The 13,043-nt window shown below is 51.8% G+C and overlaps 1 protein-coding gene across 1 annotated transcript; it reads left to right on the plus strand.

The window, feature by feature from the left end:
- AQP6 (aquaporin 6) lies at positions 1-4,409 on the plus strand. Its single transcript, XM_023210604.3, has 4 exons — positions 1-722; positions 1,529-1,687; positions 1,950-2,030; positions 2,727-4,409. Exons 1-4 carry the CDS (start codon positions 72-74, stop codon positions 2,937-2,939), a joined length of 1,104 nt encoding a protein of 367 aa, XP_023066372.2. The 5' UTR covers positions 1-71; the 3' UTR covers positions 2,940-4,409.
- Positions 4,410-13,043: the final 8,634 nt, after the last annotated feature.

The following is a 13,043-nucleotide window of genomic DNA, read 5'->3' on the forward strand; positions in this document are numbered from 1 at the left end:
GTTCCAGCTTAGTGCCCAGAGACAGCCCCCACATCCCACCCCATCAGGTAAGCGCAGGCTGGAGCAGGCATATGAGCAACACCCCTCATTCCACCCCCTACACACTCATAACCCTATCCGCCTGCTCCTGCCAGTCTGACCAGCCCATTCCTGGGGGGAGCGTGGTGGAGGAGCTGCAGGTGGGGGCCAGAGAAGCCTCCACAGAGAGCAAAAGCCAAGGTCAGCCAGAGACAGGAGACCAGAAGAGACAAAGGAGATCAGAGACCAGAGGAAGAGACGAGGCCTCAGAGCAAAGCAAGGAACAGCCAAGGCACCAGGATATGGATGCAGCGGATCCAGGGGGACGTGGCTGGGCCAACGTGTTGGCATGCAGGCTTTGGAAAGCCATCAGCAGGGCGCTGTTTGCAGAGTTCCTGGCCACGGGGCTGTATGTGTTCTTTGGCGTGGGCTCCATCATGCGCTGGCCCACAGCACTTCCCTCCGTGCTGCAGATTGCCATCGCCTTCAACCTGGTCACCGCCGTGGCTGTGCAGGTCACCTGGAAGGCCAGTGGGGCCCACGCCAACCCCGCCGTGACGCTGGCCTTCCTCATAGGCTCCCACATCTCTCTGCCCCGTGCTGTCGCCTATGTGGCTGCCCAGCTGGTGGGGGCCACGGTGGGGGCTGCTCTGCTTTATGGGGTCATGCCGGGAGACATCCGAGAGACCCTTGGGATCAACGTGGTAGGTGCAGGGAGGGGCACCTGGAGGGTCAGGAGGTGGGAATGTGCACAGGTGGTGAAGGTGGAGGCCAGGACAGAGGCGAGGGAGCAGAGGAGGAAACAAGTCAGCTGCAGGCTCCACATCTCCCCAGGCTGGGCCCCAGAACCCAGAGGACTGAAACTTTGACCTCAGTCTAGGCAGAATAGAAATGGGATAGTGGCACGAAGAACAGGTGGAGAAGGAAGAAGCCACATAAAGGAGAAGGAATAGAAGGGCCAGGCATTTAAGGGTAGACGCGGCCAAGGGAGTGTGGGGACTGTGGGCAGAGAGAAAGCCTGAGAGAAAGCAAAATAAGCTTTCTGCATCTTCGCCTTGACTTTGGAGAGGACTTCCGAGGGGAGAGAGGACTCCATTTTTCTCCCAGACTCCACCCACGTCCTCTGCTCTCCGATTGCTCCCAAGTTCTTCCCTCCACCTCGAGGCCTGCCTCACTGCCCCCTTCCCCATTTCCTAACCATCTGTGTTCCACTTTCTTCCCTCAAATCTCCTTCCACACCTGCTGCCAGTCTCCTCTCAAGCAAGCCTCCTGAACCACTGGCCCCAACCAACCCACTGGCGGGGTGGGAGGAGTGCCACTCACTTCTACAGGGAGCAAGGGTCCACAGCAGATATGGATTCCTCTGCACAGACCTCCTGAAGTCCTGAAGCTGGGCGGCAGTGAGGTGTCACCCTCTTCCAGCTGAGGAGACCAGGCCCAGTGGCAGGGGTTTCTCTGTCTGTCCGTGGGCAGAGCCCACGTCTGGTCCAGAGTAACTCCCTCTGCCCAGGTCCGGAACAGTGTCTCAACTGGCCAGGCGGTGGCAGTGGAGCTGCTTCTGACCCTGCAGCTGGTGCTCTGTGTCTTCGCTTCCACTGACAGCCGTCAGACATCGGGCTCCCCGGCCACCATGATTGGGATCTCTGTGGCACTGGGCCACCTCATTGGGGTAAGGAGCAGAGGGGACACTGTGCACATGCACACACCGGGTCCATCCCTGGGGAAACTGTGGAGCCCTGAAGGCTAGGCAGTGTCCCTCCCTGAGCCCCTTGTGCCTTGGAGCCAAAGTGGTACCCCCGCACTCTAGGCCCAGGATACGGCACTACAGAGGCTGTGGCTGCAGCTAAGGCTCTGAGCCAGGACTGAGAAATGGTCCCCTCTCAGGCCTGCCTTAAACCTTCTCCCACCCTGACCCTGTACTTGCTCCCCAGATCCACTTCACTGGCTGCTCCATGAACCCAGCCCGCTCCTTCGGCCCTGCCGTCATCATTGGGAAGTTCACAGTCCACTGGGTGAGCCCCTCTGCCAGCAGCCCTGGGGAAGGGAGAGAGCCTGAGCTGGCGATAGATGGTGGGTTTCACTCGCAGCAGGTCCACACAGATGGGGTGATGGGCGCCCCAGACCTTTCTGAGCCTGAAGTGCAGCCTTCCCTAAGCTCAGAAGGCCAGGGTGAGTGTCCTGGCTGGGACTTCCTTTCTTTTCAGCTTCAGTCGCCCGGGATACCCAGTAGACTGGCAAGAAACGGGCCAGGGCAGGAGCTGCAGCCTTGGCCCAGACTTTTAAGTCCTGGCTGTTTCCTTATTCACTTTCTCCAGCTGGACCAATTTTCAAACTTGGATAAAGATAAAGACAAACAGAAATAGACACACACACCAGCAGAGACAGAAACAGCAATAGCCAGGACTCATGGCTAAAATGGGGGAAGCGAGAGGAAAGAGGCAGGGGCGGGTAAGGAGACTGGCCCCAGGCCCCAGCCATGGCTGCAGAGCCTGGGCTCAGCCCCAGGGCGGGCAGGGAGAGCAAGGGGCAAGGTCCCCTTACGCTGTGGGCTTGGGAAGCGTGACTCGTGGTTCTCAAATTTAGCACCTTACAGACAGTTGAGGGAGACCTGGGAGATCAAGTCGGCACTAGGGAAGCAGGCAGCGGTCCCAGAGCCACCCTATGGTCCTGATAGTTCCTGGGTGGGGTGACGACATCCTTCTCCTCAGGTCTTCTGGGTGGGGCCCCTGATGGGAGCACTCCTGGCCTCACTGATCTACAACTTCATCCTGTTCCCCGACACCAAGACCCTGGCCCAGCGGCTGGCTATCCTCACAGGCACTGCAGAGGTGGGGACAGGGACAGGGACAGGGGCAGAGGCGAAACCCCCGAAGAAGGAATCCCAACCCGGTTCGCGAGCCGTGGAGACGGAGAGTGTGTGAAACAGCCGAGGCCTGGCTGTGCCCTTGGGCTTCCTGCCTTGCAGGGCCTGCATGGAGGTTCTCCCTGGGGGTGGTGGGAGGGGGAGGCTTGGCCTCTAGTCCTGACCAGGTGGGCCGGAGGGGACAAGCCCTGTCCCTGGCATTACATTTCTAGGTAGAATCTGGGAGTGAATTTGTCCCATTCCCTCTCCATAGGGCTTCCCTGCCTCTCAGTGGGACAGAGCAGAGGAAGGCAGGGGACTTAGGACTGCCTTCCCCTCCTCTCACCCATTGGACCCTGTGGGAGTCCTGAACCCCCAGATGCTCAAGTCTTGGGGGAGAAAGGAATGGGAGCCCAGACAGCCACTCTGCTTAGACATTGGAGCTATAGGGACCTCAGGGAACCCCAACTTCTTACCCACCCAGGAAACCCTTGGTCCTGAGGGGATAGGCTCTTCTGGAGGAATCAGGCCCTGGGACAGCCTCTGAGCTTCTCGGGGGATTTCTCTGCCCTTGGGTGTGATTTTGGGGGCTATATTTCCTCCTTCAGACTGGGAGCTTCCTGAGGACAGAGACCGCTCTACCAATAGATCTTTATTTGTTTGTTTTGAGACAGAATCTTGATCTGTCACCCAGGCTGGAGTACAGTGGTGTGATCTCGGCTCACTGCAACCTCTACCTCCCGGGTTCAAGGGATTCTCCTGCCTCAGCCTCCCAAGTGGCTGGGACTACAGGCACCTGCCACCACGCCCTGCTAATTTTTTGTATTTTTAGTAGACACGGGGTTTCGCCACGTTGGCAGGCTGGTCTTGAACTGCTGACCTCAGGCGATCTGCCCACCTCGGCCTCCCAAAGTGCTGGGATTACAGGCGTGAGCCCCCGCGCCTGTCTTCTCCCAATAGGTCTTTATTCCTCACTCCTCCAAATGCTCTGGAGAGGGCCCCACCCTTGAGAACAGCTGACACAGAAGAACATTTTTTCAGGCTGGTAGAGGGGTGGGATAGAGGAAGGGAGGTTTGAGCCAGGCAGGCCTTACCCAGGGAAGCCTCCTCCCAGGTGCTTGCCCCAGCTCCCACCCCACAGCCCACTCTCAGGCAGGAACAGTCCTTAGAGGGAAGCGCCTGTCTAGCCATTGACTCATGACCTGGGTCAAAGAAGCCATCTCCAGCCTCTCTGTCAGCATTACAGGATCCGCAAAAAGCAGTTGAATAAGCCCTAAGGGTGGTAGGAATCCAGGAGGGACCCAGGAAACTGATCATTGAGATTCAGTGCCTCTGAAAGACTATCAAAGTCTCCATTGGTTTCATATTTAAAGGCTGCTATAGATTTATTCTGCCCACAACTTGGGGGTCCTGTCTGGATCTCGGCTTCTCCATCTGTAAAATGGACACAATCCTCCTCCAGGGACTGCTGTGAAATCAAGAAATTGGAAAATACTTTTTGGAAGTTAAAATGCTAGAAAAACAACCCCAATAAATGATGATGATTGTTACTGTAATTATTGGGTTTGAAGACAATTGCTGTTGGTAATGAGAGGGAGGAGGGAAGAGACAGTAAGATGACCGAGAGGGGGGGAGAGAGCCTGGGTTTTCTCTCACATCATTGGATCTACTAAACCAAGGACCTGTCTCCTCTTCTCTGGGTCTGCTGACCTTGGGTCTTTGTGGGTGTGAGGGGCTGTGGGAGGGCCCTGGAATGAAGAGGCGAGCCAATAAAATCAGTTCTTATCTCTATGACGCCCATCACCACGGTACCCTAAGATGCAGCAGCCAAATTCATTTAGAAGATGGGGCCTGGCGGCCAGGCACGGTGGCTCACGCCTGTAATCCCAGCACTTTGGGAGGCTGGGGGGTGAGATCACGAGGTCAGGAGATCGAGACCATCCTGGCCAACATGGTAAAACCCTGTCCCTACTAAAATATAAAAAATTAGCCAGGCATGGTGGCACGTGACTGTAGTCCCAGCTACTTGGGAGGCTGAGGCAGGGGAATCACTTGAACCCGGAAGGCAGAGGTTTCAATGAGCCGAGATCATGCCGCTGCATTCCAGCCTGGTGACAGAACAAGACTCTATCTCACAAAAAAAAAAAAAAAAAAAAGATGGGTCCTGGCCTGGTGCAGTGGCTCCCACCTGTAATCCTAACACTTTGGGAGGCCAAAGTGGGAGGATCGCTTGAGGCCAGGAGTTCGTGACCAGCCTAGACAACATGGCAAAACCCTGCCTCTACAACAAATTAAAAACAGCCAGGTGTGGTGGCTCACACCTGTAATCACCAACACATTAGGTGGCCCAAGCAGGAGGATTGCTTAAAGCCAGGAGTTTGAGACCATCCTGGGCAGCATAGTGAAACTCCATCTCTATTATTTAAAATGAAAAATTAAACTATAATACAAACAAAAGATAGATCCTTTTTAATGATATCTCCTGAGGGACTGGGGATGGGGAAAAGGCTGCCTAAGTCTTCCAAGGGCAGCGTGACAGGCCCAGCCTGTGACCAGTGCAGTAGCTGAATCCCTGGTGCTCATGGCCCCCGTAGCTGTGCTAAGCATTCTGTAATATCAATGCAGATGCTACTCTTATCTCTCCAAGCTGGGCCCCACTCATCTGTGTTCACAATCTCTCAGAGCCCAAGGCTGCCTATGTCCTTTTATGAGCGGGGAGAGCGGGGCGTCTGTATGTATGCATGTATGAGAGCGTGTGTGTACACAGAGGACGTGATTGACTTGCTGAAGGTCACCCGGTTCAGGAGCACAAACACTTAAGGTCTCCCCAGCTCCCAGTTTAGAATCTTCCAAAACAGAGTTCCTGGGGGGCTCATACAAGCTGCAGCCCCAGGAAGGAAGGAAACAGGAACTAGAGGGTTGAAGGGGATGGGGGTGTGGAGCTCCTACAGTAGGCTCTTAAGCTCCTTGACAAATGATCACTGCTTTTTGTCCCCAGAGCCAAGCACACACTGGGTGCTCAATGTAAGTTTGATGAAAGAATAAGGCTGGGCAGTTGGGGAGGAGGGGAGGCAGTAATAGATCAAGAGGAGAAAAGTTCAGGAGTTACAGTTCCAAATAAGCCAGTATGACAGCAGCTGAGAAGCCTATGCTTCCAGGTTTGGGCTGGGGAGAGGGTGCATCGCCAGATATTTGCTGTTCCACCCACAATTTCAGAGCAGGCTTCACAATGTCTGTCCCAGGAACTTACAGGTCAAAACATGAGGGGTTGCCTGAAGAGAAAGTTGAGGGGCTATTTTCACTAACAGTTCTTCAAAGCAGTTCTCTGTCAGGACAGAGCAGGAGGAAACAATGTTCCTGAGAAGTGGGGAATTAGGTTAGCCTCTGAAGAGCATCCAAGGTTAGATGTGGAAATAAGTAACCAAAGGTTCGCTTCCCCTTCTCTGGAGCCCTTTAATAGGACAGCAGGCCATCTGTTTGAATGAGGGAAGGGCTGGCCTTTGGAGAGCTGAATCTCAGTGGCTCCAGCTGGGGGAAGCAGGCTTCATTGGCATAGCCCCTGGGCCTGGGTGGGGGCAGGGGACATGGGGAGGACAGAGACCCAACCAGGCCAGCCCTTGGTGTGCATTCCCTTCCTCCTGTTTGTCATGGAAGTTTTTAATTAATGGTGTGTAATCTGATCTGACCCTTCTCCCTGCTGAGCACTGCCTTCAATCAGTGGAGCCATCTGCAATTGCAATTCATAATTCTCCCAAAAGGGAGGGGGACTCAGGCCGGGTGCCTTGGTGATTAATACAATTAGCCTTTTATGTTGATGATTGTCTTAGCAGGAGCAGATGATGCTGCGCTGGGAGTCTGGGCGGTTGCGTCCCGATTGGCTGGCGGGAAGCCCCTCTCCACTTCCCACCCCCACTGCTCATCTTCAACTACTACCTCCAGATATAAAAGGGACAGGCCTCATCTGGGGCCATACTGTGCAAGGGGGAAAAGGCCAGGAAGGGGTCAGGCTCTGAGCCACATTTGGTCTCCTAGGACTGAAGGAATAGCAGAGTCACACCATGATCTGGGCGCTTTTACATTCCAAAGAAAATCACTTTCACCTAAAGGATTGTGCAGACCAAAGTTAAAAAAAAAAACAACTGCATAAACATAGACTAGGGGTTAACATAGTTTAAATATAGGCTCAGGCACTTAGCAGCTGTGTGAACTTGGGCAAGTTACTTAAGGATCCTGAGCCTCACTTTCCTCATCTGGAGGATGGAGTAGTCAAAAGGAAGCTGGAAGAACTACGTGAGGTATGTGTGTGTTTCGCATCATGCCTGACGTGCAGTCAGATCTCAATCAGTGGTAGCTATTTTTACCATCATCATCATCGTGGTAGATTGCATTCTGTCTACCATAAGTTCAGCTACTTCCCCTGCAGTTTCTAATGAGGCCTGGGCTATTACTAAAGAAGGGATCACATCCTTCCCATAACCCAGGCTTAGCGTGAGCTGGAGGGGGGACGAGAGAAGAAAGTGTATGTGTGTATTTGGAGGAAAGGGGGAATGACAGAAGACGAGTCAAGAATTAAAACATCAGAATTAAACACAAAGAGGCCGGGCTCTGTGGTTCACAACTGTAATCCCAGCACTTTGGGAGGCCAAGGAGGGTGGATCACTTGAGGTCAGGAGTTTGAGACCAGCCTGGCCAACAAGGTGAAACCCCAACTCTACTAAAAATACAAAAATTAACCAGGCGTGGTGGCGCACGCCTGTAATCCCAGCTACTTGGGAGGCTGAGGCAGGAGAATTGCCTGAACCTTGGAGGCAGAGGTTGCAGTGAGTCGAGATCGTACCACTGCACTCCAGCCTGGGCGACAGAGCAAGACTCAGTCTCAAAAAAAAAGAGAGAGAGAGTGAGAAATAAGGGCCTCTCATAACGGAGAGGTGGAGCACTGAAGTGATCACACTGGGAGAGTTGGGAGACTCCGGGAATGGGGGTAAGAAGTCTGGGTGGAGTGGAAAAGAGGTGAAAAGAAGCAGAGCTTTGAAGATTTGGAATTTCACATGAAAGCTAAGTAAACAAAAAGGGAGCTGACATCAGACCTGAGAGTTAAATGGGTAACACAGACCAAAATCACTGTGATCGATAATGAGGTCAAGGGATCTGAAACAAGCAGATCTGGGTTTTGATGGAAGACTCTACCGGGTCAGGGAAGGGGATCAGCTCAGTCCCTCTGGCCCCACAGTGCTGTTTTCTGTGACCTGGAGCAACACCCGGGAGTGCAGGAAACAGGTCCAAGGAGAAGAGAGCTCGATGTTTATACTGAGAGGGATTTTAACCTACAGCTTTGTGCCAGGCCCTCTCAATGTCAGAGAGGAATATGGGGAGGGAAGAAAGGAGGGAAGAAGTTAAGGGCTAATCAAGATGAAGCATCCGGCCAAGCTGTGACCTCTCTGGGCAGCTGTGGCAGGGGGTCAGCTCAGCCAAGATCTGTAATCACTTCTCAGGGAGAGGCAGCTACACTACAGCGCAGTCACATATTTAGCAAAAGCTGGGGAGGCAAGGCATGGTTAGTGAACGGGGTTTATGGGAGTGGGGAGTCCAATAGCACTAATTAATAGGCTGCAGTTAATTAGCGGAAAAGGGGGAAATGAAAAACAATGTTTCAGAGCTCTGATTAAAACCCATAAAGGGGCAGCTATTGCCAGAGCTGCAGGTGGAGGAGGCCAGAGACAGACACAGGGACAAATAACTCCCGCTCCACCCCCATGGACAGATGAAACAAGCTCCAGCCAGGCCAGGGTGTGGCAGGCCAGGTCTCACTAACGCAGGCCTCCATAACAACTGTTTCGGTACTCACTGGTTAAGTTAAATATTAAAAGCTAGAGAGGCAGTGCCCTTATACAAAGGCTGGAATATAACAAAAGGCCACCAAGAGTTTTGCCTAGGTTGCTGAGAGTGGTGGCTCACGCCTGTAATCCCAACACTTTGGGAGCCCGAGGCGGGCGGATCACGAGGTCAGGAGATCGAGACCATCCTGGCTAACACGGTGAAACCCCATCTCTACTAAAAATACAAAAAATTAGCCAGGCATGGTGGCGGGCGCCTGTAATCCCAGTTACTTGGGAGGCTGAGGCAGGAGACTCGTTTGAACCCAGGAGGCAGAGGTTTCGGTTAGCTGAGATCTCATCACTGCACTCCAGGCTGGGCAACAAGGGTGAAACCCCGTCTCAAAAAAAAAAAAAAAAGAGTTTTGCCTAGGCCTTTCCTAGGCCTTAAAGCATGACAAAATAATGAAGGAATTCTTAACAGGACCTGTTTAGGATTAAACAAGTTTATTGGGGATCTGAAGGAATTCCCCAAACCTCCATGATTTAGCAGGAGAGAAGGGTAATCACCCCATCACCTGGACCCATTTAGATTAAGTAAATTTACTGAGGTTCCAGAGGAAGGTCTTCAGGACTCAGATCTCAGTTGTAGATTAAAAGAAGTTATGTCTTTAGATGAATGCACACTTACAGACAAACATCTAACTTAGAAGGTACATAAGTTTTGGAAAACTTTGTAATTTTGAGTCGGTGTGGTGATAATTTCCAGGCCTTCTCCCTGTAACCGGTTACAGAAATGAAAACTCCCTTCTCTCCCAGTTCACCTGCATCTCATTATTGGGCCACGAAAATAAGCATCCCGACCCTGGGTTTGATTCGGGAACAAGCGCCCAGCCTGTAGTGAGGGAAGAGGCCAGGATGGCAGTTGGGGCGTTTGGTTCTGGAGCAGCAGGCTGGAGGGGCTTTCTCTGTCTGGAAATACGCTCTGTCCCTCCCTAGCTGCCTGGCACAGCCCGAGTCCTAGCTCTCCCGTCAGGACCTGAAAGCTCTGTGAGCTCCCCCAGCACTCTGCACCACGTCTATCCCGGCACCGAACGCTTGACTTCAGAGTTATTTGAACATCTGCCTCTAACAGGAATATCTCCTTAAACAAAATGATATGTTTAGTCTACTTCTAATTTCAGGGCAATATATTCCTTATCTTTACTATCTGTCCTATGAGACAGGCTTCCTTTTTCCCCCAAATCATGGCCTTTCAGTTTCAAAAGAGGAAAGACCTTCCTCTGATATTCTAGACTTGATGAGTAAGATGGTCAAAGGATTGCAGCATACATTCCCAAAACCCAGCCAAAACAGAAAGTCTAAAACCTCTCATCTCTCACGTGTTAAAGCAGCCTGGCATCCACCAGGATGTAGTTATTTTGGTCAGATCATCACTGATTCACAGTGGCTTTCCCCTGATGGCTCTGGGGTCGACTGGGTCCAATCTTGATGCTGCCCCACACATTGCTTGTCTGCTTCTTCATGCTATGTGTCTTGGACTGAGCCTTGGTTTCTCTGCTTTTCCTATACTGTAACTTCCTTTCAGACCAGGGGGAACTTCCTGTTTTAATCTCTCTTTGACCACAGCAAAGTCGCTGTTTTCTTGGCCTGCACAGCTAGTCCATCCAACAGCCTGTCTCACGTGAATAGCTAACACTTCCAACCCAAATAACATTGATTACAAGATGCACTACTATATCATGAGCTACTGAGAAACACTGCATTATATTAGTAAGATGCCATTGATTATAAGATGTCCCAATTCTCAGAGATATTAACAATATTTTCTAAACTGCATCTTTTCAATCAATGAAATGAGCATTTCTTGGCTCTTTTTTTTTGAGATGGCATTTCGCTCTTGTTGCCGAGGCTGGAGTGCAATGGCGCAATCTTGGCTCACTGCAACCTCTGCCTCCCAGGTTCAAGTGATTCTCCTGCCTCAGCCTCCCAAGTAGCTGAGATTACAGGCACACGCCACCACGCCCGGCTGATTTTGTATTTTTGATAGAGATGGGGTTTCTCCATATTGGTCAGGCTGGTCTTGAACTCCCGATCTCAGGTGATTCGCCTGCCTCGGCCTCCCAAAGTGCTGGGATTACAGGTGTCAGCCACTGTGCCTGGCCTAAATCTTGGCTCTTTACATCGGGTTTCAATAAAAAGAGGAATGGAAGGCTGAAGTGAGGATCATCTTAGGTGTCTTCCTCCTCCCAGGGGAATGGATACATTGCCCCCATACGCTCTCAACTCTGCACATCTGTTGCTGTACCAGCTTTTAAATACCCAGGCCACCCCTCACAATGAACGTCTCCTCTCCCTCAGTGCCAGGGAGTCCACTGAAGAGAAGCCAGCCCCCTCTTTTCACAGAGGCAAAACAAACACAAATCACACCAAGCTGGGACCACAGTTTTAAGGAGATAGAGCCTAGCACTCCAACACCATTTATCCAACCACTTCCCACCCCACTGGGTTATTTTCCCAGGAGCCTCCAGAGCAGTGTCATGAGAAGATGCAGAGATTAGTCATTTCCTCCTAATCGGGCTAAGACAGCTCCGCTAAGCTGCCGACTGCAGGCGACTCCCGTTAAAGCAAAGCAGCTGGAAAGGGCTTAGCCCTTTAATGCCAGCAGCTGTATCTTCACAGTGCGGCTGCTCAGCTGAGGGGTTGGACTCTGTCCAGAAGCACCAGGCGTTTAGCCCCATTCAATGTATATTAACCTAGGAGGAGAGAGCCAGCTCCCTGGGAGGAAGGGAGGTGGTTCCTTTAAGCACCTCCACCCCCGGGCTTTGCTTTCTAATGAGAAAGAAAAGTCCCAGCCCCTTTGAATCTCCAAAATCGGGACAAACTATCATCTCACTGGCAGAAAGAGCTTTCTCTGTGGTGGGAGCAACTCAATTTTAAAAGCTAACCTAGCCGGGCACGGTGGCTGAAGCCTGTAATCCCAGCACTTTGGGAGGCCGAGACGGGCGGATCACGAAGTCAGGAGATCGAGATCATCCTGGCTACACAGTGAAACCCCGTCTCTACTAAAAAATACAAAAAACTAGCCGGGCGAGGTGGCTGGCGCCTGTAGTCACAGCTACTCGGGAGGCTGAGGCAGGAGAATGGCGTGAACCCGGGAGGCGGAGCTTGCAGTGAGCTGAGATCCGGCCACTGCACTCCAGCCTGGGCGATAGAGCGAGACTCCATCTCAAAAAAATAAATAAATAAATAAATAAAAGCTAACGTAATAACAGATCCACTTGCTAGTTTTGACAACAAAAAGACTTTAGGTCACTAACCATAGAGATTCATTCTCCCTTGAGCTGGTTTTTTCCTTTGAGGTCTAAAGCAGTCTTCAGATCCCAGGTACGCATATGTGTGGACACAGCACACTGACCTCCCCTTCTGGGAGAGCACTGGGCCCTAGGGTTGATGAGGGAGAATGCTGCACAGCCCTCGGAAAGCCCTGGCGCAAAGCAGGATGTGAAGAGAGATCACTCGAAGACTTCTTACTCAAAGCCAGATGGTGAGCATGAGACAGGGTGCGAGCTAATGCCACTCAGGGGGAAAGCTAGTAAGTTAATCCACTGACACGTTTCTAGAAGCAGGCTGATGGCTTTGGCTGAGACTTGCCTATCCTTGGCTTTGAGCGTCAGAGCACACAGGATGCACAGGGGTGGCCTGGAAACAGATTGCCACCAAGAGCAACCTCAAGCACTCACACAGCTCATCTTGCTCCTTCCACACAGAAAACAGCCCTACATCACCAAGCCCAGGTCTTCCACTCTCCCAGACAACCATTAGGAAATTCTGCCCCACATGCCTTCTCCAGCAGTCTGGGCCTCCCTGCTCTTTCTGGGTCATCTGCTGAGAATGCATAATGAGAATGCATACTACATCCACATACATACAGTCCTCAGTGCAATCTGCGGCTCTAGGTTGGGTGTGACTTAAAAAGTTCTTAGGATAATAGGGAGAACTCCTGCAATGTGAATGATCATCTCTTTCTACAGCCTGCTCATTTTATAGTTGCTCATTTTGCAGGACAAGATCCTTCCTTGCATGGAATGTGAATAACACTGGCTCCAAGCAAAGGCCATTTACTAGTACTTAAGTACCTAACAATACACTTACAGGCCCCACAATGCTCTCTGAGTCTGAAATAGCAAGCACCAGGGCTAACCTTCAGACTAAGCTGTAACTCTGAGATTCTAACCCCAGGTAAGCTACACATTAGTTCGTAGGAGTTTGGGCCAAATCACCTCTCTGAATTTGTTAACCGGGATAGCATCACCTGTCCTGCCTGCCCCACCTCCCATTGAGTGAAGTGAGATCAAGTAAGATGATAA

This window comes from Piliocolobus tephrosceles, chromosome 10 (genome assembly GCF_002776525.5).
Source record: "Piliocolobus tephrosceles isolate RC106 chromosome 10, ASM277652v3, whole genome shotgun sequence".
Lineage (NCBI taxonomy): Eukaryota > Metazoa > Chordata > Mammalia > Primates > Cercopithecidae > Piliocolobus > Piliocolobus tephrosceles.

What these genes read in the sequence shown, in the direction of transcription:
- AQP6 (XM_023210604.3), top strand. Translation starts at nt 72, where the DNA reads ATGAGCAACACCCCTCATTCCACCCCCTACACACTCATAACCCTATCC. An exon ending in CACTGGGCCACCTCATTGGG is followed by an intron (nt 1,688 to 1,949) that starts GTAAGGAGCAGA and finishes CTTGCTCCCCAG; the next exon opens with ATCCACTTCACTGGCTGCTC. An exon ending in GGAAGTTCACAGTCCACTGG is followed by an intron (nt 2,031 to 2,726) that starts GTGAGCCCCTCT and finishes CCTTCTCCTCAG; the next exon opens with GTCTTCTGGGTGGGGCCCCT.